This window comes from Notechis scutatus, chromosome 6, assembly GCF_049901735.1.
Source record: "Notechis scutatus isolate UNSWTSFEM ecotype Mainland chromosome 6, rNotScu1.2, whole genome shotgun sequence".
Lineage (NCBI taxonomy): Eukaryota > Metazoa > Chordata > Lepidosauria > Squamata > Elapidae > Notechis > Notechis scutatus.
Window position 1 is genome coordinate 64555400 of NC_142014.1, and position 27716 is coordinate 64583115.

The 27716-nt window shown below is 39.0% G+C and overlaps 1 protein-coding gene across 1 annotated transcript in view; it reads right to left on the bottom strand.

Moving 5' to 3' along the window:
- Positions 1-5676: 5676 nt before the first annotated feature.
- The window catches only part of RESF1 (retroelement silencing factor 1), a 39230-nt gene continuing 17190 nt past the window's right edge, over positions 5677-27716 (bottom strand). Inside the window, 5 exon segments of the mRNA XM_026695087.2 lie at positions 5677-6846; positions 7721-7798; positions 8632-10708; positions 10710-13944; positions 25122-25192. Of these exon segments, the coding sequence (XP_026550872.2) occupies positions 6689-6846; positions 7721-7798; positions 8632-10708; positions 10710-13913 (5517 nt within the window). The 5' untranslated portion in view covers positions 13914-13944; positions 25122-25192 and the 3' untranslated portion in view covers positions 5677-6688.

Consider the following 27716-nt stretch of genomic DNA (forward strand, 5'->3'; position numbering starts at 1 on the left):
ACATGCAAGGTCAAATAGAGAGAGGTACAATGGAGACCAGCAAGGCTATTTGAAAGGAGGCAGCCTCTCTTAATAAGGTTTACCAGTTGGCACCTGTGAGATTTGAAATTCTCTGTTTGAATCAACAGGAGACACCGTGACCAATACAGGAGCTTTAGTTGAGTTTTTGCAAAAGCTGTTTCCTTGTCCTCATGTGGGTAGAGGCACAAAGAGCAATGATACAAATGATGACAGAGTTAAATACACTTCCAAAAAACTGCACCCCCATTACTGCCCCTTATTATCATTGGTCCAACCAGATCAGATGAGTTTTCGATTCACAGTCTATCCCCTTATCAGTTACTTAACATTTGCTTAACAGTTGCTACATCCTGATATTGTTTGCACTTTTCGCAATAACTGGTTTCTTTTCTTAGACTAGCTTGACAGCTGGTGTCCTCGTATGAATGTTAACACACTAATACATTAGTTAATATCCCACCAGGGGTTTCTCAGGTTATACAGAAGAGAAATATGTTGCTCTTTTCTTTACAGGAATAATTCTCACTTCTCTCAGCACCTATTTCACTACGGTTTTGAACTTCATCAATGTCAGAGACAACTATCCTTAATCTGACTGGTTGTGGATGTTTGGAAACATCCTTGATCCTTTGTCTTGAATCTATTAGAGTCTCATTAGCCTTTGTCTTGTTGGAGCTCGTGGGGGTTGCATTTTGTCTTTATCCTGCCTTGAACTTGAAGTCATGTTTTGCCTTTGTTCCGTGAACTCAGGAGTCGGATTTGCCTTCATCTTCCTTCAAACTTATTCGGGCTTCTGGTGTTAGTCTGGCTTCAGATAAGGTAGAGCTACGTTTGCCTCTACACTGCCTTGAACTGGTGGGAAGCCATGGCTACTTCATTGAGATGATACTTTGAGAAATGTTTAAAGGGACTACTCGTAAGTCTTTACATGTGCAGTGGGGCCTTGAGGAATGTCAATGGTTAGTTGTGTGAACAAATACATCTAACACCTTATCTCTTGTGTGTGCTTGTGGACAGGAACAGGACAGCTTTTCTCTAATTCAGCCCTCTCTGACTTCTAGAAGATCTGAAATCATGACTGAAGTAAGATTTGAGTTTTTAGCAGGATGCATGTTAGACAACTTACCTAGATAGCATTATATTCAGTTTTTAAATAGCGTAGGGAGAAAGGCAGGATCATATTATACTCCATCCCACTGGATATATATCTTGCCAAAGGCAGAAAAGTCGTTCATATAATTTTCTTCAAGGCTTCCTTTATCAGCCATCTTCTTGACCCAAAGCCTCCACCTCCTCATGGGGCTCTCCCATCACGTAGAAGTGAGGAGTGAAATAGACGTAAGGATATCAGAAAAGACTACCTTCCAAAGTTGAATAGAGATCTCTTAGACACCCAAGCAGGGGCAGATTGTCTATTTCCTGGACTTGACAACATGATCTACAATGTTTTCTATGAGCTTGGAAATTGGTAAACTCGCAAAACAAGTTGGTGTGTCATTTCCTACTGCTTGGACTTTGCTCAGACAAAATTCTAGTGAATGCAAAGCAGTTTTTAGCTCATTCAACTTTTCCTGATAATGGTGGATGATAAGGGCTATGCAACGTCTGTTCTACTCCAAAGCTTTTGCAAGTTCCTTTAGCACAGGGGTGTCAAACTTGATATCATTGAGGGCCAAATCAGAATTGTGTTTGACCTTGGGAGGGCAGGGGGGCTGGGATGTGGTCAGGGTGGGCATAGCCAGCTCGACATCACTCATCAAGGCTCTATTTTTGGCTGGGACGTCCTCCTGCTTAGCCCTCTGCCAGTGAAAACGGAGCTTGGAGAGGCCGTGCATGGTCTATCCAGGATCCATTTTCATTGGCAGAAGACTGTAGAAGCCATCACAGCCAAAAAATGGAGCCTGGTCGGGCTGCGCTTTCTCTAGCAGAAGCACCATGAGCCGGTGTTTCACTGTTTCCAGGGTGGCCCCGCAGCCAGATCTAAGCACCCCACGGGCCGGTACCAGCCCCAGTTGTAGCAGCAAATCTTGCTTCCAAATCAGGACACAAGACCACAAAAGGTTGGAGAATACAGGTTTTATTTGCGCAAAGTGTTCAGAGCATTAGCATGGCAAATTCTGAACCCCCAGCTCTTCCTGAGACAATATTTTTATACCCATTATGACCTCAGCATAGACCTGGACGTTACTCTTACTACATTTTACCAAATAAGGACAATATTGCATACATTTCTATAGAGGAAGTATAAAGAGGAAATAACAGGTATATTTTTGATTGTTCAGTTATCTTACACCATCAGTTATTTTCCATGTTCACCCTTATTTACAGTAACGTGGTTAGTTCAAGTTCCTGAGTTCAGCAATTTTGTGGGTTTACCCAATGTTATGTTAAGCATAGTGATGGGAAGGGACCTTTGCTAAATATGACTTGTTGACCTGTGCTAAATATGAAAAGTGCTTTATACGTTCTATATAAAAAGTGCTTTATATGCTCTTTTTCAGCTGCTTCACAGTGAGTTTGACACCCCCGCTTTAACACCATGTTTGAAGTGGGAACAAAACTAAATTTATAATTTTTCATTGTCATTCCTAAATGCCCTAAACATTTAAATGTCCATAATCAGATCCTAAATGTCAGTCTTTGAAGCCTGAGTATCTTCCATCCATCCAGTTGCTCTTTAAAAACAATGTGTCTCCATCTTCAACAGGGAGATAGAGTGATACAGACTATTTGCAGGTTCCTACAAGGTTGAGTTACCTAAGGCTGACCTCCTTTTTCTTTTGGAATCTTTTTATGCATTAAAGTCATCACATATGGAACAGTTTGATCAATTGCTTTGCTACAGGATATATTTCAGGGGCAAACCTAATTTTCCATATACTGAAGAAGCTACTTTTCTTGTTTCGAACAAACAAGAAGTCCAGTTGATGCGACTCAACTTCCAAAGAATCTTCTCTGACTGAGAATTTTTATCAACTAATTTTCAACATTGAGTCTACAGGTTCTTCCGCACCACCATAGTGCTCTTGCAAGTGAATCAATTGTTAAAACAGTCCTAAAATAGTGTTGTATAGATCAATAATCTGGAAATTTCCACGTTTGGTTCCTTAGCTTTGCCTCAGACTTCTTCCATGGAAAGATCTTGGCTGTAGGAACACAAGTTGTGTGCTACTGTGAAAACTGTCACTTGAAAATTAAAATTTAATGACTTCAAGGCTGCAGGCTATTCTGCATGGGTGCTGTATGTGCCTACATAATCTGTTTTCCTGCTTTTTTCAGGACAATGCAGCTATAGCTTTTAGAACAATAATTGCTTTCAGGATGGCCTGCATATCTATGGCATTTGCATTCTTCCTTCAACTTGAGGTGTCCACAATTGTCCAGTTGCATGATAAATTCCAAATTGATTCTAAATGACAGTGTAAATATTTGATGATATCAAAAGCTGCAGACAGATCAACAAGAGCAAGAACGGATGGGACTTCAAAGGCTTACATCTGTTTCGACTCAGGTCACACTTACAAGTACAAATGTTAGTTAAGTCAGTTTATTGCACAGTGACAGACAGCCCTCCCAATGGGGTTAATAAGGTTGCACCCCAAGCCCCCTGACAGCAATACTACACAGACCCACGTCCCAAGGCAGCGACAAACACAATTCCTAGTCCACAAATCAAAGTCCTAGATTTCAAAAATGCAAAGCTAAGTCCGAGTTTCATAGGTAAAGTTTCATAGGTATCAGCAAGGCAAGTTTGAGGTTCAAAGTCTACAAAGCCAGAAAACACAATTCAAGGTCCACAAAGGCCAGGAAGCAAACAGTTGTTCCTGACAAACAGCTTTCCCCCTTCCTCTGCCTAATCTCATGAGAAGAGACAAAGAAATGAAGAGATCAATGAAAAGAAATAAACCTTCTATGAAATTATTTGAAAGGACTAAAGGTAAAGGTTGTTAGAAGTAAATGGGAGAAATATAAAATTGGTCTATTCGATCAAGGTTAAAATAGGTATGTTTAATTCCGAGGGAGAGAGGTGGTTGAGAAATAGGAAATATAAATAAATAAAAATGTTATTTTTGGTAATCCTTCATGAATTTTTGCTGACACCAAGACTGAGATAACTCTATTTTATGGATTTGTTTATAGATATAAGAGGGGATATGGGAAGGCACAATCATTTTTGTTATTTAAGATGTGAAAAATTACTAAAATTCTTTATATATTTTGTGATGAAGGTTGGAATTCACTCCTTTATATAACTTTTCTTTTTCTTTACTATATTCCTAGTTTCCTTTCCTTTTTTCCTATTCTTTTAAGTCTTTATTATTCCTCTTTGCTGCTTTTACTCTTTTTTTTAGCCTGTTATTTTTTTTTCTTTAATAAAATTATTTGGAAAAAAAGGAAGTTCACTAAAATTTAAAGTGGTTTCCTATCTGGCTTTTGCATTGTTCATAACTCTTATCTCATTCAATGAAATTTTAGAGGAAGTGGTACAAATACGTAATTTTAATCATTCAGACTGAGTAACGTGATTGAATAGGTGTTACTTTAAAAAAAAGTTTCCCATATAGCTTGGATTTCAAAGTTGTCAGAAAGATGAGGGTGAGTAGGAAGCCCTGTGATATATGGAGATAATACAGCTGTTTTTTTCACTGTATGCAAGTTTTGAAAACTTCTAACTAGATGAATTTCAACTCCCAGAATTCTTATCAATGACTAGGCAGGTTATGGTTATTAAACCTGAATATTATATAGTCATACTTAATAATGGTTTATTTACCAAAAATGAACTACAGATAAAAATGAATCAGAAAATCTCTACAAAATAGACCGAATGCTATTTTTTGGAACCAAGCTAATGCATAATGGAAGTCCAAAAATGAAATTACAATTAATATCCAATATTTTATAAATGGACATTAAAAGTAATCATTTGGCATTCAATAGTTAGTTTGCAAACATAGAGATCTTCAGCAGTTAACAGTCTGTGGAGAAATTAATACATTTAATTCAATGATAAAAGAACAGAAGCTGGTTCAAAGAAGAGTAGAGGGAATGGGATTTTGAGATATGATCCATTTTACTGGAGCAGAGAGGCAGGGGTCAAGTACAAACTGAGGAAGGAGAAAAATAAAAATAGAAAGCTGCAGCATTAAAAAGCGTTGGCTCAGCCCAACACTGGATTCGTTTTACCCAGAGCAATTTGAGCTAAAATCACACTTAGAACTTCTTTTTACTTACCAATAGAATCATCATGATTTGGGCAGCTCTGTGGTTTATCATTTTTTCAGCAGAGAATGATCACATTAAGTTTTAAAGCGTTTCTATTCTGTGTTATTTTCTATTCTGGAAAATTAATGAACTTTAACTCTAGTGAGTTTTGTGTCCAGCAAGAAAATACCAGGCTGACTCATCTAATGTTTGCTGTTGAAATGTTTCATTCTTGTCACTTTTTCTCTTTTAATTGCCAGAAAAACAGTACAGATCCTAGAAGAACCCTCTCTGGCACACATACTGTGACTTTTGAAGTGGATGGCTGGTGTTTGAACTAAAAATATATATATTTTGGAGATGAGTGATCTTGCACAAGATGTTATTTATAATCTTAGCCAACCAACTTAAAATTTGAGCAAGTAATTTTTACAAATACACAAAAACCACTTATGGTAAAAAATAAATGTTTTTAATTCTGTAAACAAATAATACCATTTGAAAGTGACTAAACGTTTACTCAAAATACATATAGCTGTCAAAATAAACAAAGTAACAAAAGTGCCAAACAATAAAAGGCACAACATTCAATAACACAATAGTTTCTAGGCACAAATTGTTGTTACATTTAGCTAATATAGCTTACTGAGGGATTTGTCTTGTAAAAATAATTGGAAGAGTCCAAATGAAATGCTTGTTAAAGGGGTTCTGAATGAAAAAAATTAAATATATTTTCATTTAAATCATAGCAACCATTTGAAAAATAGCCCTTTTGCTTTTACCTGGAATCCTCTTCTTCCAAATACCCAGTATGTAAATGGATTACAGTACAGTAAAGCAAAAATTGATACTCTGGTATGGTTCTCATGTCCCAACAAAACAGAATAGCAGCTAATAAAATCCAATGCTCCTTGATAAACCTACTAAGGCTGATTACTATTTTTTATTAATGTATTAATTATTTCCACAACAGTTAATAAACTACAGCTCCATTCTTTTAAAACAAGGGTCTTGAAACTTGGCAAGTTTAAGACTTGTGGACTTCAATTCCCAGAATTCCTGAGCTAACATGACTAGAGGAATTCTGGGAGTTGAAGTCCACAAGTCTTAAACTCGCCAAGTTTGAAGACCCCTGCTTTAAAATGTCTACATAAAAATGCCAGCAATTTGCCTAGTTTTGAACTGATATTGCCATCATTTCTGAACCTCAGGCCAGGTATTGAACTTAACTGTACCTAACAAAATCTCCAACAAGTTGAAATTATAACACATTCCAGAATTCAACAATTAGCATACCTACGTACTTAAGTAAGCATCATTACATACGCAAGATACCAGTAGGCATGAAATAAATTATGGAAGGTCACATAGATGAAAGACACACCTTATTACCAGTTTGAGCCATCAGGACATGAATATAAGCGCATGAAGTCCAAAATGTGTTGTTTACAAAAGAAAGCTCCTAGCTTATGGGACCGCTATCCAGGCTTTGGCTTCTTTTTTCTAGATGCATTTTCCGGTAGGTGTCAAAGGTGGCTTTGGAATCCTTCGTGGACCCTTGGAATACTTCATTTCCTTCCAGTATTTTTATTGCAGTGTCAAGTGGAATGTCATTATTAACTGCAAGATTAGCAACAAAACCATCCCATTATTTTAGCTTGGTGTCTTACAATAGAAATATGCAAACAGAATGTGTGTTTTGCTTCATGCAGGTAACAAATGCATTGTATCCAAAAATCCAGTTGGACCATTCTGAGCAGATTACAGCCTGCATGAAGCAAAACTGGAATTGATTCAATTGTTAAAAAGCTTTGGAAGTAAGAAGGAGAAGGCCACTGTCCCCTCCTCTATGGGGACTGTGAGCCTGCCCTCATATATTCATAGCAGCATTATCTTATCTCCTTTTAGCTGACACACCTATCTGATATTGATCCCTTCCCTTATCTATAGATTAACACTGGGACTATCTCCTTGCAGCAAAGCCTGTAGGGTGCACTGGTAAAATCTCACAGCTTTCCACTGGTTTGATGGAACACAAAGCTTTATGCTTCCAAAGCCAAATGGCATTAACAACTACCAAAATCAACACCAACCTTTATCTCCTGGCATAGGTAATCAAATAAAACCAAGTAAGTTTTCTGCAAGGTCCTCAAAATCAAATGGCAAAGAAATAGTCCATCTGCCTGTGTCTGCAGGTCTATTTAGCCAAGCATCTTTAATCCACTGCAGCCAGCCAGATTTCTCTGAGAAGCCAACAAGCAGGATTGCAAGTGTCTCCTGTTATCAATTGTTTAACTATGTTAATTTCACCTATCTCATTTTTAATAGCTAGATTAATCTAGCAAAAGTAATTCCAAAAATATCAGTTTGCTGGGATGTTAGAAAATATATAGAAATGGAAGGAAGAACGAAGTATTGTTTGGCAATCTGAGTGGTGTTGATGAAAGTTATGCTCACCTCCTAAATCAAATGGCTAAGTTTTAGACAAGGTTACCTTGACTTTCATTTTCTTCCATTTTTCTTCTTTTCACAGGACAGTAATTTAACCAATCTTCTCTTTTACTTTTGACTGCTGTAAATAATAATTAGAAGCTTATTGTTTGATAAGAGTATGTAAAAAAGCAAGCCAGATTGACTACATATAGTACAAAGGTTAAGGATACAAGTATTCCTTGACTTACAACAGTTCGTTTAGTGACTGTTCGAAATAATAGGACTGAAAAAAGGGACTTATGACTGTTTTTCACACAACCATTGCAGCATCCCCTTGGTCATGTAATAAAAATTCAGATGCTTGGAAACTGGTTCATATTTATGACAGTTGCAATGTTGTGGGGTCATGTGATCACCTTTTGTGACTTTCTGACAAGCAAAGTCAATGGGGAAGCCAAATTCACATAACAACTGTGTTACTGATTTAACAACTGCAGTGATTCATTTAACAATTGTGGCAAGAAAGGTTGTAAGATGGGACAAAATTCACGTAACTGTCTCACTTAACAAAAGAAATTTTGGGCTCAACTCTGGTTGTAAGTCAAGGACTATCTATATTTGCCCTAATGGCTAAAACTCCAAACTATATGAATATATGCTGTTTTACTATCTATACTAAGTTTTTGAAATTTAGGGAATTTCCATCAGAACAAGCTGAGGGCCAGATGAAATCCAAACCTGTAACAGATACTATTAGCTACTGTTGTGTTGAGATCTTTAGCATGTTGCTACAGATTTCTACTGCTTGAGGAATATAAAAAAAGCTTTCTAGCCAAATTAAAAGGTATTTTATAGATGTTTAACTCTTTAGACATAGCAATATAAATGTGGGGTTGGCTTGCATTTGTAATATTTTTAAAAGAAAATACTGTATGGTTTACTTTGACTGATTAAAAGGAAACCCAACTGTACCTGTAACAGATATCCTGTTTTTTTCAGGAAGCTTTGAGTCTAAAGTTTGTTCTTCAGAGGTGGACTTCCTAAATAATATTTCTGGACACATTTTGAATTCAAGCATTTGTGGCCTTTCTACTTCAGACATATGAGATGAAGAGCTGCCTTTTTGGTGGGGTTTAGAACCCTCAGTTCCATTACTTGATTTCACCTGCCAAAGAGATTTGGAATGTACAGAATCCAGGCTTGTCAAACGAATAGTCTTCTGGGCAGTCCGTTTAAATGCAACTCTGTTCAAATAGTTTTTCTTTTGTTCCTTTTGCAGAAAAACAGTGTGTTTATTTTTTCTTTTAAAACATTTTTTATCAGAAAGTGATTTTACAGACCACTTGTCTGAGTTACTACTATCCAATGTGCTTTCTTTGACTGGGGAGTGGACTTCAAATACATTGGAAGGATTATCTCCTTCATTCTGGGATGCAGGAATTCTATTATTGAAATGTGAGCTTTGACATTTCCGTGCATTTGTCTTATCTTTTCTGTATGCATATCGCTCTAGATTTATTCTTTTAACAAGCTGTGTGATATTTTTTTCAACAGGCTGCTTAGGACAAATGGGTTCATTATATTGTACTTTTTTGTATCCATATTGTTTCTCCAAATCTTTCAATTTTGTTTTATTTAAATGTTCTTGCGAGCCCAAGGTAGAGTTATGCTCAACATTTTCATGTTTTTCAGAAGCAAAGCTAACACTGTTTAATGTTGAAGAGGGCATGACCTCACTAGGCTGAGTTTCCAATGCTTTAAGCTTTTTCTCTTTCATTTTTCTCTTTAGACTCCTGCTTGAAACTGGTCCTTTAATCATGTGTGTTTCACTAGTATCTCGTTTAATTTTGTATTTTTCAAAATTGGCACTAAGCTTAGTTTCTATTCCTCTGTGGCGATCAATATCTGTTTTTGATTTCAGAGTTTTATTAAAAGACTTTTTCTCCAATTTCTTTTTGGCAAATTTTTTGATAATTATCTTTTTGAAGTCTGTATTTAAATGATACTGTGCTTCACTTTTTGAGATATTCCTTCTACTATTTTTCTTGTTGTGCATGTTATTAGTTCCACCTCTTTCTCTCTGTAGAGACTGGGAATCCATAGAATGAGACAGTTTTTTACCCCGTTTTTTAGGTTCTTGTGAATTTGATTTTTCCAATAAATAACATGGAGTAGTTGTTTGCTCTAATTTGGGTAGTTTATCTTCCTTTATCTGAGGTTCAGTTTCTTTATATCCAAAAGTCTTAGTTAAAGCTTTGTTACTCTGATCTCCCAAAAGAAAGATATTATTGCCTGTATCCAATATGGAATTCTGTACTTCATTTTTAAGGCTACAATCAGACTCATTGGATTTTGATCTCTCTTTAGACTGTGAATCAGTTTTTCCCTTCAAACCAGGTTCTTTAGCTAGCATGCATGAACAAGGCTCCACATTATATTTTGAAGCTAACCATCCTGGCAAGCAGCAGTATGTTCGTTCTGTTTTAGCAAGTCTTTCAGACCTGACAGTTTTGCTATCAACATTTAAGTCCTGGTTAGACTTCCTGTAGTGTCCAATATCTTTACTGAAATTATGTTTTGAATCCATTCTCATCTGGTCACCTCCATGGTTAACTAGCTTGTTAGAGGATTGTTGACTGCATTCAGGAAACACTTCACTCATCTGTTGAGAATTTAGGATTACTATTTTAATTTGGTCTACTGCATCACTAGGATCAAGACTTTTCTCATGCCTTATAGTGTTTTCTTTATCTTTTCTTTCTGTTAGAATAGTTATAGAATCTTTGTTTTCTATTTCCTTTATCATATTCAAATAACCAATTCCGTAAGGAAATTCTTTTGAAAGCTCAGTTAGCTGATTGTTCAAAAACGTTACAGAGGATTCAGTGCTGCTTCCCAAGTGGGCTTCCTTGCCTTTATCCAGGGTATGCTCTGAGTCACCTGCTTTTCTAATACTGGACATGTTGTTTGTCTCACACAGACTGTCCTGATTTTCAAACACCTCATTGTTGGACAAATCCATATTGCAACCATAAGATATATCTTGCTCATTTTTTTTTCCCTGAAAGTGAAGCAACTTCTAAAAAGTCGTTGTCCTTTTGTTTCTCAGAGTTGCTTGCATTTGTTTCCACTGAGGTTTTGTCATACTGAGGGCTTTCTAATGTTTGCAAGTCTTCAAGATTTCCTGATAAAGCTTTGGAAAAACTTCCTGATGGTAGCAATATGCCATCTTCCTCTGAAAGACTCATTCCAACTTCAGGATCATTTTTCAAAAGGCCAGATTTGTCCTCATTGTGTTGTAGAGAAGGCATGTGTTCTTCTGAAATTTCAAACTTTATATCAGGTTTCGAAAGGCTAGCGCTAAAGATGTCTGCTATTTGTGAATTATAAAATGCATCACCCTGTACAAGAGTACATACACTAGCTATTTGCAACATACTGTCTTTCAACCCAATGTCAGCAGTATTGTTGGATTCATCCAAATTTGGGCCATGTTTTTTTGATGTTACACATGTTAGAGGAGATGCAATTAAATGATTAGTGATCAGTTCACATTGATGTTGGTCTCCTGAATTGAGGGCATATTGCTTTAATTCAAGTAGTGAGGAATTTGTTTTCTCTTGCTTTAAATCAAAAGAGTGATTTGTTCCAACTTCTTTCACTATTTTATTATTTCCTGTGGGTTTGTTTGTTCCCTGGTGCTCATTTAAATCACAATATTTATAGGAATGTGTAGGTGAGTAAATAGTTCTTTTTTCCTTGTTACTATCTGATTTTGTAGATATAGCTTTTTCTAAAGTATGGACAGTGCCTTCTTCAATATCGGTAGCTGGATAAATGCTTTCATTATTTTTCTGTACATCATTATTTTTTGATAATATCCGTGGAGTAACTACAGCTACTTGAAGTTCAGAGCCTTTTGGCAAATTGGAATTTACTCCATCAAGGTTTTTTTCAAAAGAACCATAAATCTGAGTCCTTTCGACTGTAATTTTAGTGTCGTAATTTTGAGTCAATATATTGGGGATGTTTTCCAAAGTTTTTGCAGTACCCTTGCCATCCATCCCATCACTGGAAGGTTCATTATTTCCATTTATTAGTTCATTTAAAGATTTTGGGAGGCATTTTCTCCATAGAGCCAGGCTTGTTTTCAGTTCTTCCAAAGAACAAGTTCTTTCTACACCATGAGTCCCAGTAATAGCTTCAACTCCTTTGGAGATAGAAAAACTAGACATATCAGCTATCTTTTCACTATTCGTAGGTTTCTGAAGGCAAGTAGTTTCACTATGCTGAATGTGACATGCAGGAGTAGAATTACCATGTTCTTCTTTGATTGGTTTTTTCATTGAGGATGATTCCTGAGAAACATCTGGATTCTGAATCAAACTCTGAATGCCATCATTTAAATACTGAACACCACCCCTTTCTGAATCTTTATTCTGTTCAGAAGAATTAAATAAGTCACCGTTAGGTACAGCTGATATTTTCTCCAATTGATTATGAGCAGATTTAATGATGTTTGTTCCCTGACTAGAATGAACAGGAGAGTTTTTATAGCTTAATTTAGTAGTTCCATCAGTGTTAAGAGGATTTCTAAATGTATCACCATTAGAATCAGTACATGAATTCTCTTGAACAATAAAATGCTTATTTTGGTATTTATCTCCACTTTCAACATCAGCACTAAATAACATATTTTCATCATCAGTACCTTTCAGCATATTCCACAGAATTGGCAATAAATGATACTTTGTTTTCTGCGGTACAACTGAAGAATTGTGTGAATTAGATGAAAACTGACTTGGAGTGACTTTATCTGAGAGAACCTGCTGGACAGTACATTTTACTGATGGGTTGGTATCATGAGGAAATAAATTATTAGGATTTTGATTGTTTATGGATGTATTAGAGGTCTGCCCACTCTGTAGAGAAGATAAATATAATTTTTGTTTTAAACTAAAATTGTCTTTAAGTTTTAATAATGCATTTCTCATTTCATACAAGGCTTGAACATCTAGTGATAAACTCTCTCTAGTTATTTTAAGTTTATGCTTGGATAAATTCTCATTACTTACGTTCTTTTCTAATTGCAAAGTTTTATTTGTTTGTTGCAAAGGTTCAGCAGCCTTAGTTGTTGTAATTGTTGGTATACTGTTAGAAAAATTACCTTCAACACATGACTTTACTGATTCATTAGAAAGCTGCATTGTTGTTTTTAGTCCACTTACATTATCGGCAGTGGGGCCTACCACATTTGTTTCTGTACAGAATGACAGAGATTGAGATTTCTGATCAGGCCGAACAGAATATAAATTGCTATTTTGATCAATCAGAGAATTATGATAACTTTCAACTTTTTCATTAGATAAAATTGCAGTTGGTTGTTGCAGAACAAATTGTCCATGGTTCCCTTGTCTGGGAACTATCGAGTCTGATAGAGATATGTTAGTAGCTTGGACAGCATTCCCGTAATCATAATGAGAATAAATTGGATATGGTGGAGGATTTATTTGATAAGAAGCATAAGGTTGTGATTGCATTGTTACTGGAATAGCTGAATTTGGGCACTTCTTTGCTGAAGAGTAATCAGGATATTGGACATTTTGCTGAGGAGGTAAATAATAATTTGATGCAGAGTTAAGGGACACTCTAGCATCTACTTGAGAGGTAGGCCCATTCATGTAATAGTAGGGCATCTGTGTTAGGGCCCTTTTTGGAGATGAAGTATTTAGGAGATCTTGCTGATAAACTGCGGTTCCCATAGAATTTGAACAATTTTGCAGTGTCTGATTACTGAAACTGCCCACAGCTATATATGCATTTGTCTTTTGATGCATATTTTGCACAGAATTAACTGTACTTCCCTGTACTGGTACAGAGGAAGAGATATGCATGTTCCTTGATGAATTTGGATTCTGTACATCAGCTGCCATTTGGACTGTCACGGTGGAAAGTGAAGGTGGCGACAAACTGTAAAAATTATTGTTTAGTCCAAAACTTGTTTTAGATACTGCTACTTTAGGAAATACTGGCCTTAAGGTTTTAGAAGCCCTGTTATTTTGACATTGTTGTTTATTTGTCAACATATACTTCACATTTGATCGGATATTTGTGGTTTGGCTGTTTCCAGAATTACAAAAATTCTGCATTAAGACATTTGTTTGGGAAGTAACAGAAGCAGCAGAAGTAACTTGGGGCATCATGTAGGATCCATGAGTTTGCATCTTATTGATTGTCCCGACATTCCAGTCCATTGTGCTGAAAGTTCTTTTAATTTTCAGGAATCTAAGAGAAAAAAGAAATCATACAATTTCATGTATGTCCATCAAATGAAACCATACAGCTCCTTATCAAAATGCTATTTTATAAGCTATTTCTTCCTAGTCCCATATAAATTAAATGAACATTTCTGGTATCACCTTGTCACACACTACATTTAAGAATTTTTAAATGCTACCGTGTTTCTCACATAATAAAGCCGGGCCTTATTTTTTTGACCCCCGAAAAAACGGCTAGGCCGTCTTTTCGGGGGTGACTTAATCCCCCCCCCCCCATGCATCCTCGGGTGGGCGGGCGGCGACAGCTCCGGGAGACCTTCCGCCACCGTTGCTTTTCCTTCTCCCTTGCTGCCGCGGCGTTAAAGCAACGCCGCAGCGTTTGGCGCAGCCACATGCGGCCAGTCAGGGCTCCTCCCTGCAACCGGAGCCCTGAGGAGACACTTGGCTTCAGGCACTCCTGTCGCCGCCTTCCCTTTGCCTTTGAAGGCAAAGCAAATTATTTTAAAAACCTCCGCTCATCCCACCAGGGCTGCGCCGGAGCCGTGCTGGCTGGGCAGAGCCGGGAAAGCGAGCCGCGGGTGTTTCCTGGCTCTGCCCAGCCCGCACGGCTCGGCGCGGCCCTGGTGAGATGAGCGGAGGTTTTAAATAATTCGCTTTGCCTTCAAGGCAAGGGAAGGCGGCGACAGGAGCGCCTGAAGCCAAGTATACCAACAACAAAAGGCAAATCCTCAAGGTGGGCTGGAGGAAAGTGGCTGCGTGCCCCCCGGGCTGCTTCAATGCAAGGTCCTGACCTTGCCCAATTACAGCATCCTGCTGTTGCCACCGCGTCCTTTTCGCCGCTGCCTCCCTCTCCGATTGCGAAACTCGCGTGCTTCGCCAAACACTCCGAGCGAGGCAAGCTCTTTCATACACACACACACAGAGAGAGAGACGGCGGCGTGCTCCGAGAGGCTGGCTCTTTTCTCTAGCCGAGGCTGACGTCTGACTGAATCTCTATCCCGCTCCTTTATCCTCACAACGGGATCGGCAGCGACGCTCTCTGGTACGGCCACCTCAGCTTGCCAGCCTTGCCCCGCTATGAGACGATACTGTGACAGCCACCGCTGCTGCGCTCCCTTCTCTTTCCTCGCCTCTCCTCCCTTCGCCGGCAGGAACGTGCGCGCCTGCTGCCACCGCCGCCGCTCCTGAGGCCGGCTGGAGCGGGCAGGCGGGAAAGCAAGCAAGGCGGCTGCGCTGTCTTCTTTTTCCCTCAGCGAAGCGCTGCCGCTTGCCGCCACCACCGCCACCTGCGATGGGCGAGGAGGAGGAGGCGCCCGAAATGTTCCAATTCACTCGTCCGAGCAAAGAGTGAGCACTGAGTCTCCCGATATGAAGTGCCCCACCAATGTAGGCAGCACCATATCCAGGCATGCAACAAAGTACTTCCTAACGGCAAGCCCCCCCACCACCATCCCCCCCGCCATTCCCCCCCCCATTTCGCATGTTTAAAAAGGGCCTTAATTTGGGGGGAGGGGCTTAATTTGATTTTATGCCAATAAATCATGCTGGGGCTTCCTATTGGTGGAGGCCGTACTGTTGGAGAAACACGGTAGCACTTATATAGCAAAGTTAACAGGTCTCAATAGTTTCACATTCCATAACAATGTTCTGATTTTGGCAAAAATTTTGTTATCTGTGATAATAATCAAAAAAGCAACAGGAGACCAGGAACAATAAAGAGCTTGTTTATTTAGCATTTGCAAAGGCCAGGACCCCTTCTCCCTAAAATGGAGATCCCTCCCCAAAATCATGTTGGAGACTTTTATACACTTCTGCATACAAGATTCTGTTAACATCACCTTATCCTGTTTCCTTGGGTAATTCCTTGGGTCTACTGGGTAATTTTCCAGTAACCACCACCCACTCACCTATCTCATTTCCACACAACTCCAGTTCTTATGGCGTATCCTATATTCTGTTTGGCAGATTGTCTATTCTAGGATACTAGTGTTAACATCAGCATTTCTTCATTTTAGCATACAATAACACATTAAACATGTTTCAGAGTACAAAACAACCTTGTTTTTGTGATGAATATAACATTTATATAATCATTACTTAACATTCCAATAATATTCCAGGAATATTGCCATAGGTCATTGCTAGAATAAATATGGCGTTATTACTTAGGTTTCTCATTTTCCCAGGTATAATCCTTAATATGTAATTTTACATATCACATCCTATTTATTTATTTGTTTGTTTGTTTAAAATTTATATTTATATAGCCACCCAAACAGTATATTAATTTTTTAGTATACAAACATTAGGTAAGAATATAATGGTGATATCCATAAGATCTCTCCCAAAGCTTGTGTACCGACCAGTGCTGAATTTGTGGTTTTATATAGTATTTATCACAAGTCAGAGCATATCTGATGTCACAAGAGATTTCCTGTATCCAAATAACAACAGCTTTTGCAATTCTGTATAACACTGAAGAAAACTATAATTTAGACAGAGTTTAACGGCAAATCATAACAATTTTTTGCAACAAGTGTTAACCTATTCATAAGGTCTCATCCAAAAACTTAATTCAACAATTTGTTTAGCTATGATATCTGCAATTCATCATTCTTCCTTTCCGTCTATGCCTTGTCATATGATAAGCTTCGGGTTCAATTTTGCTAGCTACGATCTGTGTCTTGTCCCAAAATTTGGATTAGCTTTTTATTGGAGAAGTGAGCCTTCTCTATCATAACAAACACTTTGATACCACCCACAAAATATTTTATATTGTTATGCTTGATTCTGGATGAAGAAGCTAAATACTACAAGTAATCCTTTACTTACTATCAGTTACTTAGCAACCATTCAAAATTACAATGGACATTCTCAAAAGCTACTTACAACCTATTTTCAAATTTATGGCCACTGCAGAGTCCCTGCAGCCAATCACCCTTACAACTGAGCCATTGACTGCAGGGATGCTATAGAAGCCTCCCCTGCTAATCTTCTCTCCTATTCTGCCCTGCCAGGTCTCCACGGGCCTTCAGCCTGCTCCCAATGGATGAAACTAGTCACTTGAGAGAGCCTCAAGTCGGCTCCAGAGACTACCAGTGCACATTTGCCTGTTGAGAGTCAGTTTGGTCTAGTGGTTAAGACCCTAGGTCAGTAAGACTATAAATTAAAGTCCCACCTTAGTCATGAAAGCTAGCTGGGTGACTTTGAGCCAGTTACTCTCTTTCACCTCCTGGATCGTTATTGTAGGTAAAAGAGGAGGATCCAATCTGGGTCGGTTACCGGGATCAGAAGTTTAGTCTTCCGAGCTTTTGGACTTGTGATGGAGCCCATCCTCAGGGAACTTCTCTCTCACCAGAATGTGGCAAGACAAATATGGTCCCGGTTACTGACCCAGATTGGATCCTGCAACATTATTCTGGGACACATATTTGTATTCGTAAAAGAGGAGGAGAAAGGCATGCTGGATATTTTCATGATCTTCAATTATTTGTAAAAATAAAGGCAGATACAAATAAATATATATTTGTTTAAAAAGCAGGCACTTAACCACTCAAGAGAACCTCAAACTGGATGCAGAGGCTACTGGTATATATGTGAAGCTGCTGCAGCTTGCAGGCCTCAGCCTGCTCCCAACCCAGCCACTCAGACAGCTCCAGGGACCATCCGCATCTACACCTAACTTATCTTTCTGTTTTTCTGCTGGTTTCGACAGCCAGTGAAAGGCTTTATTTTTAAGCAGACTCCATTTTAAGGAGATTCAGTCCTTAAAACAGAAGCTTTCAAAAGATCTTGAGAATAGCACCTGCTTGCTGAACAGCATGAGGCTGAAACCTTGGGAGGACTGGGGCAGGCAGGCAGGACCGGGCCTTTCTAGTCCTCCAAAGGCCTCCCCCACCTGGGGCACACTGTGCTCTGCTTAATGACTGAATCAGGATCATTAAGAGCAGGAGTGGGGATCATTAAGCTAGGCAATCATATGGGCACCTTGCTTAACAACCATTACAATTTACAGGCTCAATTATGATTGTAATTCAAGGACTACCAATATGATTATTGATATTTTAAACCATAATTAAGATTGATATTTCTTATATTGAATCTTCAAGGGCTTAAACTATTTACACATTAGAGTGCTAATCATTTTCAATCAGCCTCCTATATATTTACACAAGTTCGTCCAAACCTCACATTATTTTGGTGTTAGGACTACTACAAATTCAATTTGATTTAGATTCCTGCTTCACTTAAATGAAGTCCTTTCTCCCACCCACTTAACTTGCCTGTTCACTTTCTAATTATCCAGCTCTCTGTTATAAGGATCAAAATTGCCTCTAGATTCTGCCTCAGCATATTCTTTCCAATTAGTTATCTAAGCGGAAGATCATTTATTTTAATTGCTCTAGCAAAAAGGTTTCTCTGTATGAAAAGAGGGAACCTGTGACAAAGACTCAAATTTCCCTTTGTATTCAGTACAGCAGGAAAAAAGCACAAAAGAACTGTTGATTGGATGGAAGAAATCATCCTGCCCAGTTATACTGTTATTTAGGAGTACTAGATCTGGCTCAGCGCCAAGAAAGAGGCAAAGTCCAATTCTCTCTGAGACATAGCCTGAGTCAGATTTGGACAAAGACAGGTCTCCATAAGGCTGGGAAAAACCCCAAATGATTTCTTTAACATGCTTTTATACTGTACTTCATTACACGAGCAGGAAACATAGCTCTCCATAGGGAAGTAAAAGAAATTACTAAAATATCTGTGCCCACATCCTATGATAATAATAACAATAATAATACTTCTTTGTCATTGTACGTATATACAGAGTATACACATACAACAAAATTCGCATAACACCCAGAGACCAGACCCAACACACACACACACAATTCCCCAACACACCCCCACCCGCCAAAATTCCCCACCCCCTAAAAACACACAAGTATCCACACAACAGACCAAGTAATACTGTCCACTGATGGTGGTCCTTAAGTTCATTGTTAAACGTAATTATAGCTCTGGGATAAAAACTATTCAGAAAACGTGTAGTCCAAGATTTAATTGTTCTGAATCTTCTGCCAGTAGGTCAGAAAACGTGTAGTCCAAGAATCTTCTGCCAGTAGGCAACAGTTCAAAAAGATTGTAAGCAGGATGGGAAGAGTCTCTTGAGAATGTTGTGCAACTTCCTCAAACAACGAGATGCAAAGATGTCATCCAGGGCTGGTAGCTGGAGTTTGATGATATTCTGGGCAGTTTTAATGATTCTCTGTAAAGCCTTTTTGTCCGCTACAGAGCTGTTCCCATACCATGCAAGTATGCCATATGTCAGGACACTCTCAATGATGCTGTGGTAGTAGGACAGAAGTAGATGCTGAGATAGATATATCTTCCTGAGCATTCTCAGGAAGCACAGCCTCTTCTGTAGCAGTGATTGACAGCTAACCTTTTTGGCACCGAGTGCCCAAAGCGTGCATGCACCCCGAAAATGCAATACACACGCATCACCTGCACATGAGCCCCGCCCCGTGCATGCATCTCCACACGTGTGCATCTCCCATGAATGTGGCCCCCCCCGCGCATGCGCACATGTGCCCCACCCCTGAGGCATGCGTGGCAGAAACCCAAAGACCAGCTGGCTGGTGGGAGCCACGCACACATGCATGGCAGAGGTAAGCTGGGGTGATCGCTTGTGTGCCCAGAGAGGTCTCTGCGTGCCACCTCTGGCATGCGTGCCATAGGTTCGCAATCACGGTCCTATAGCGATAAGTCAGAGCCTTTGTGGTTTCTCTATCACCCTTCCCCATACTCAGAACATATGTCTTTTATTTCAGTATAGGAGTTGTGATCATCGCAATCCTCATCAACAACATCAAAGACATGTCGTTAGTTAAACATCCTATAATATTAAGCTTAATGTAACTGATGATGTAATGAAACTGATAGTGCCGTTTTTGCAAAAAGCAAGTACCCTTTGAGAGATGTATACTAGAAAGCAGGAACTGTGGGTTACACAAAATTGCACGCAAATGGTTGGAAGAAACCAGCTTAGGGAGGGCAATGGTTGTTTAGAGAAAAGGGGTGTGAGATACAATATAATAAGTTGTAATTTTCCATAATATAGACTAGCATATAGCTTACTAGCTGGATACCCGTGCTTTGCGACAAAACTTGGTGATCGGGCTATGCAGGAGAAATTCGGTTCACAATCCGTTGGTTCAGTGGTGGTCAGTAATTGAAACACATAAGGGAATATCATTCCCGCCTCAAGTCTGGAAGCAGCTCAATAGGTGGAAGGCATAGTTTGTTGAGGTACCAACATTTAGTACTGTAAGGAGCCCCAGACCGCTCCTTAGTGAAGGAGTGGAACGACTGCCAGTTTGAACTGAGGTAATGGAATGTGAGGCAACTGGCAGATGGAACAGAGTCCATTTAGGTGGGGAGGGGGAGTAGAATATCTAACTCCTTAGCATCAGAGTGTGTTAATATAAGGCATTGGCAGTTGGAATAGAGTTCTTTTCAGGTGCGGAGGGGGGGAGTAGAACTCCTTAGCATCAGATCGTGTTAATTACTTTGTAAGAAATACTACTAATCTGATGGTCATTTTGAAAAATCCTTTCTTAGCGAGGACCTAGAAGCCAAGAGGAACATATGTGCCAAATTTCAAGTTTGTAGTCTTTACGGTTCTGGAAATTCCGTGATGGGTGAGTGTTACTTGGATTTTATATATATATAGAAGATTGTTTTAAAGCCATACTACTACATATCTAAAGCACCGCCATGTTTACTCAATGAATGAACTCTGCTAAGCAGTGACATACACAGCTTCTGGCTTGAGATATGTACTGGGAACTGCATTGTACAGATAAACAAGAAAACTGATAAGGGAATATCAAAAAGGTGAGAAATGAAGAGGCTGAGTGCTTAGCAAGTTTTAGTGATAACAAGGGCTTACCTAATTTTAAACACTTAGGTGTGATAGCAGATTATAGGCAGACTGTTAGCACATGACTGACCTGGTCCTATCAACTGGATCTGGGAAGGATGGACAAGCGGCCAATGATAGGAATGTATAAAATATGTTGAGATCTGCAACCGGTGTGGTCTCTCTCTTGCTTGTACACTTGGAGATCCACCAGCTTTTGCAAAAGTTCTAATAAAACATTTTGTTATTTCCAACAATCTGAGTGTAAACTTCATTTCTCATAGCAGGAACTGGGCAAAGGGTGAGGAGAAAGATAAATATGAGGAAATTCACAGAGGGGAACTAGGCATTCTGGGAAAATTGTGAACTTGTGGTCCTTGTCAAATGGGATTGCAAGGGAGGGACTTGCGCTTCGGGCCGAAAAAATAAAAAGTTGTTGGAATCTATTCTTGGGTAGCCATCCACTCTTGCAAGAAAGTATTTTACAATAAACTGCTTGCTGATTCACTTAATGACTCTGTTAAATTTCTGATTGGTGAATGCGTTTCTCACACTTGATCATCTAACTGAGCATTGTATTAAAAGTAGAAAAAAAGAAAACGTTAGCATGAGAAAAGGCATCACAGAATCAGAGTCTGTTGTGAAAAGATACAATTTCAGCCAGTTGACACTTCTATAAGATAACTTGAAAGAGCCCTTTGTATTAAGCTTGCAAGCACACAAAAGAAAACCCCTTTTATCTTCTGGTTAGAAAGTTATAGACATTTGGTTGTCAAAGCAAAAAGTTTCTCAGTTCCAGTCTTTGTTACAATAAAAGTAAAAGGAAGCAAAAGAAACCGCCAATTGCTTGGCTTCAGTTCCATATCCCAAACTCAATTTGATTTTATCCCCTCACTTTAGAGCTATCCTTTTCAATGTATTATTCCTATCCTTCACTCTCCAAAGTGTCTAAATCATCTACCGTGTTTTCCCCCAAATAAAACCCGTCTTATATTTTTTTGCCACCAAAAAAGGCACCATGTCTTATTTTGGGGGGATGTCTTCCAATGACTCACCTAGCAGCAGCAGCAATGACAACAGCCCTGCCCAGCAGAAGCCCACTGCTGGACCACTTCTTCTGTGGCCACTTGCCCCCTGGCCTCATTTTGCCATCAGAAGCCTTCAGGAAAGGTCAAAACGATGCCAGGAACGCCTTGTGCATCAATCCAGAGCCCGTTTCTTAGCTGCAGAGGCCTTTTCTGAAGGCCTCTGATGACGAAATGGAGACTGGGGGCGACAAACGTGAGCAGTGGCGAACAGACACAGAAGTGGGCTGACAAGGCAGGTGTCAGGGTGTGCAAGGCCTGGCCACAACTGTCTGAAGGTAAGCAGCTCAACCCTCCCCCATTCCTACCCTCACTTGATTTTTACTCATGCACCTTGCCCACCCTGTGCAACCAAATGCAACTGACTGGATGGAGTCTTAACTAGGACTTTGGGGGGGGGGGGGCTTATATTAGACACAAGTGTAAAAATCAAGCTAGTGCTTATATTTGAGATACATCTTATTTTCGGGAGAAACACAGTATATCTCTAAAAAAATATACGCCAGCTTATGAAATTCAAGTATTTGGTAAACTGCTGATGCACCTTGAAGGCATGCAAAACTTTGGAACTGAGCCTCAAAACTGTACTAGCTGATTTACTGAGCCACAGGCAAGTGTTTTGTTTGCATTTTTTGCATCTTTTACAGCATTTTTAAAAAAACATACCTGAAGCATTCCTAATGTGCATATTCCCTCCTCTTAAAACTCAGAAATTAGTATTCTGAAGTTATTTTTTCAAAAAGAAGCCCCTCTTTTTCAGGCGTAATAGTTTGAGTTTTTAACAGTATTTAAACTTATGTAAGCAGGCAACTCTTTCCTTGTGAATTACTTTTCATATGCTATCCTACGGAGATAAAGAACCATCTATATTTTTTTTTCTTTACTGATATCTCACAGCTTGTCCCAGGCCAGATGTCACAAGACATGAAAGCTTTCTCATGTATGCATTCACGAGAGAGTGAGGCCATGTCCACTAGCTTGCTGAAATAATTCAAGTGCTATGATATAATGACCATCTAATTACAGTGTGCCAAACATGAAACCGCGGAGTTGCTATGACAGCTATTACTTGCTATTCCTATCTCCGAAACCAAGAAATGATACATTGCTGCAGTGTGGAAGGCAAGATTACAAAAGATTAAGGGAAGTAGGCATAGAAATTAAAACAAGCTGCAAAATACTGTAAACTATGGTTACAGAGTGTCGTGAGTTCCTAATGTGTTTATCAGGATTGTGATGATCAAGATTCCTATACTGAAATGGCTGAAGTAAAGGACATATGTCCAGAATGTAAGGAAACCGCAATGGTTTTTAAAATAAAGCTTGATCAAAATACTTATCGCTATAGGATGTGGGAACAGATATTTTAGTTACTTTCATTCAGATAGCTGTGTTTCCTGCTTATGTAACCAAGTATAGTATAAAAGCACATTGTTGTAATGACAAGGCAGTCGAGTTGTTTGATCATGAACAACTGAATCATGACGATCTTTATTGGAGTCTAGTCTTGCATTTATACACATTTTTAGTTATCCTCCATCACTGGTTAACTTTGGTTACTGCTTAACTTTCGTTACTGTTTAGCACAGTAATCCACACAATTAATTATCTCTAGTTAAAGTCTAACATACGTTTACTTCCTCTCTCTAATCCTCCTTTAGATTAGTGACTTTGTTTACCTGAGTTGTATTTGCTTGGAAACATTCTTTATCTGAGGTTTGCCATCCGAGATTGGAACATTCCTGCAATTACAACTCTACAGCACATTAAAGGAATCATTTGAGGTCTTTCTCAGACTAATGGGAGAACCCATCTTTGTCCAGATCTGAATAAACATGTGACTCAGAGAGAACTCTCTTTGTTTGAGCTGAGTCAGACCTACTACTCCTGACTAACAAATTAGCATTGTATGAGCTTTACTGGTTTCTCATGTTTTGTTCCATACTGCTTCAATAAAGTAAAAAAAGTCATAAACTGTCATTTATCCCCATTTATCAAAAGCTGTTGAAGAAATTAATGTATATTGGTACTAAAAGCCAGTAGTCCCCAATCCCTGAGTCTTGGCCCACTACCGGGCAATGGCCTATTTGAAACCGGGCCATACGAGGGGTGTGTGAGCGTGTGTGCAGCCCTACTTGCACGAGTAGCAGGTGCTGGCACTTGCAGCCCCACTCACCCCATCCCACTTGTGCGAACCTGCCGCTCACACAAATGAAGCTGTGCATGCACGCCTGTCTGTCATGCAAAACCATCCTCTCTCCCCACACACACACACAGTTATATGGGAAAATTACATATTGTAAGTTACATCTGAGAAAATGAAGAACAGAAGGGAATCCATGTTTATCCAATATATGAACTGTGCAATGATTACTGGACAGTTAAATAACTGTATCTAACAAACATATTGTTTTATAACTTGTTATGTTCTAAAAGTAAAATGTTAAGTTTTTGGCTGGAATTGGGGTTTGTAATCTTGTCTTAAAGATTAATGTAAGAGATGCTAGGTCATTCTGACCCAGCGGAAACCTGTTAATGATCCATTGTGCTTCGATGGACAAAACAGGAAGACCTAGCCGTGAGAACGAGGGTAGTTTCCAAAGACAAGGTAGCAGGTGTTATGCTATGAGTATGGCATAGGGAGATACATAGTTGGACAGATTGTGAATCCAGGAAATGGGCAGAGACTTTATATTTGAACCTGTATATAAACCCCAGCCCCTCTGGGGAAAATGTCTTCTGCCATGAGCAGAATTCCCTTTTGCAAAAGCTTAATAATAAACCTCTTGTTCCCGTGCCTCCAGATTTCAATTGTTTTGTGATTATTATCACACACACACTGGGCCGCCAACCCATAAAGGTTGGGGAATGATGCTATAAGTCATAGAGACTTTTTTATGATCCTTTAATCCCTTTATTTGAGGTGGAGTTGGGGCGACTGAGTGGAACTGAGCATTTACTGGCCAGATGCCCTTCCTGATGTCTATGCAGAGTTCACAGCAGATATTTTCTCTTTGCACCTAGATACAGAAACACCTGCCGCTGCCCAGGATTGAACTCTCAACCTTCCAAGTGGGAGGAGTGTCTTCACTTCTAGGCCACTATGCCACTCATGGTCATATAGCTCATATGAGTCAGAAACCAATGATCATTATATCTGGATATTAATCTAATACTTACATTTTCTAAGAATGGTTTTTACTGAATGGTGTTGACTCTTCAGTGTTGTTAATGTCACATGACAATGTTTTCTGAAAAAAAGAAAATACAAGAATTTTGGTTCCTAAAACTTGATGCATGTTTCCTCCTATTTGGTCAGAGCTACATAGAAAAAAATTCCAATTTATTATATTAATCTTGATTAAGAATGAATACCTTATCTGACCTTGAAACGTAAGCAATCTAGGTTAAAAAAACACAAGAAATTCCACATATGGATGTAAGCTAGGCTTGAAAGTCAAACCAGAATTTCAGAAAAAGACAACAGCAAACAATTTTTCTGCATATAGTCACTAGGAGTTCAACTCAATTTCAGGGACTGCTTTGGGATTTATGTGAAGCCCAGTCCCAGCCTAGCCCAGCAGCCAGGCCGGGCCCATCACATTAGCAGTGGGAGCAAGATGATGAAGAAAGTCAGCTGGGATGGTAGCTGGGGGCAAAAGGGCAGAGTTAGGAGGAGATAGGTGAGTGGAGAAGTTGAAATACACCTGCAGGTGAGTTGCCAAGAACCCAAATGTTGAACACATGACCATTATGGTGGATGCTACAATGCCTGGAATGTCTGTGATAGGTTCAGCGCAGTTGAACAATCACTGAAAAAAATATTATAAGTCAAGGACTATCAATATAACTTTTGCCCTTTTACCCGGCTTTCTCATATGTCCAATTCCAGAAATTTACACACCATTTGGGTTCACCATATTATTGGGATTGTATCTTTCTGATGCTGTAAAGTGAAGGAAAGCTTAAGTAAAATAGTAAACAGGTGCAGTCACATGATTTTTCACTTGGTGACCATTTTGTTTAACAACCAATCATTGATCCCTATTGCAGTCACAAAATGAGGACTACTTGTAATTAGTATATAACCCTAATTTCTCAGTATTATACATATCATGAAATTGAAATGCACTACTAAAAGCATTTTAAAGTATGGTGGACTGACATTCGAAATGAGACACAGGGAAATGTCTGAGAAAATGCCAGCCCTGAGTGAACTCAGGTAGCAGTATTTATTGAGAAAAAACACAAGCAAAAATACAGTATGCATATTCAGAAAACAATGACCTCAACAGGAGATTACTTCACCAGCATGAGAACACACAATCTTGGAAAGTCCCAGATGTTACCTTACTAGGATGAGATCATACAGCCACGGAAAGTCTCATGGGAAAGTTTGGAAAGTCCCATGAGAAAGCACAACTGTGTACCTTGAACTTTTACCTATTTTCCTATTCCTTCTAAACTTGCAGATCAAAACAGGATGAGACACTCATGAGCAAAGGTACTCCTACCCCCACCAAGAATGTCTATATCCCTAGACCTATTGCTAGTATTTCAAAGGCCTTACAGAAAATGATAAAATGATTAATAAAATATATTACCACATTAAAGCAAGGTCACAATAGGAATCTGATGGATGCATAACCAGTTTATTCATCTAATTTATGTAGCTGCCCATCTCACAAACAAACAAGTGATTCTGGGCAGCCTACAAAAAAACCATAACAATAAACAACAAAACTTATCCATGCCACATAGATTCAATTTATAGAAGCTTCAATATACAAGGTCAGGATACAGTTCACATCACTAGCAAGAAGTAGGTAGCCACAGGTTCTCATCAGGTAACCACAGATGCTACTTTCTAGCAGTTCTTGAGGCAGGCTGTTCAAAAACCTTTTGCTGTTAGAAAATTTGCTGAAATGTTGTGTACTACCGATAAAGAAAGATTCTGAGTGAGTGTGTAAATGACTAGCTGGATACCTGTGCTTCGCTACGACACTATGTGATCGGGCTTATTTTACTGAGGACAATGTTGTTGAGAGGATCAATAACCCTGCAAACACAACTTGAGCTAATAACTTTTCTGCCGCCTTGAGTTTGGAAGCAGTTCCATAGCTGGAAGGCGTAGACGTTTTGGTGAGGTAACAATGTTTAGTATTGTAAGGAGCCCCAAACCACTTCTGAGTGAAGGAGTGGAACGTCTGCCAGTTTGAACTGAGGCAACTGGCAGTTGGAACGGAGTTCTTTTCAGGTGGGGAGGGGGAGTGGAATGTCTAACTCCTTAGCATCAGAGCGTGCTAATCTATCAGAGCATGTTAATACTGTATAAGAAATACTAATGATCTGATGGTCATTTCGAAAAAATCCTTTCTTAGCGAGCAACTAGAAACCAAGAGGAACATATGTGCCAAATTTCAAGTGTATAGGCTTTACAGTTCTGAAGATTTCATGATGAGTGGCATTTGGCTTTTATATACAGGTGAAACTCGAAAAATTAACTTAAAAGGTGAAACTAATATATGAGATAGACTCATTACATGCAAAGCAAGATAGTTCAAGCCATGATTTGTCATAATTGTGATGATTATGGCTTACAGCTCATGAAAACCCCAAATCCACAATCTCAGAAAATTAGATTACATGCAATCAATAAAACAAGGATTGTACATAGAACAATATCGGACCTCTGAAAAGTATAAGCATGCATATGTACTCAGTACTTGGTTTGGGTCCCTTTTGCAGCAATTACTGCCTCAATGCGGCATGGCA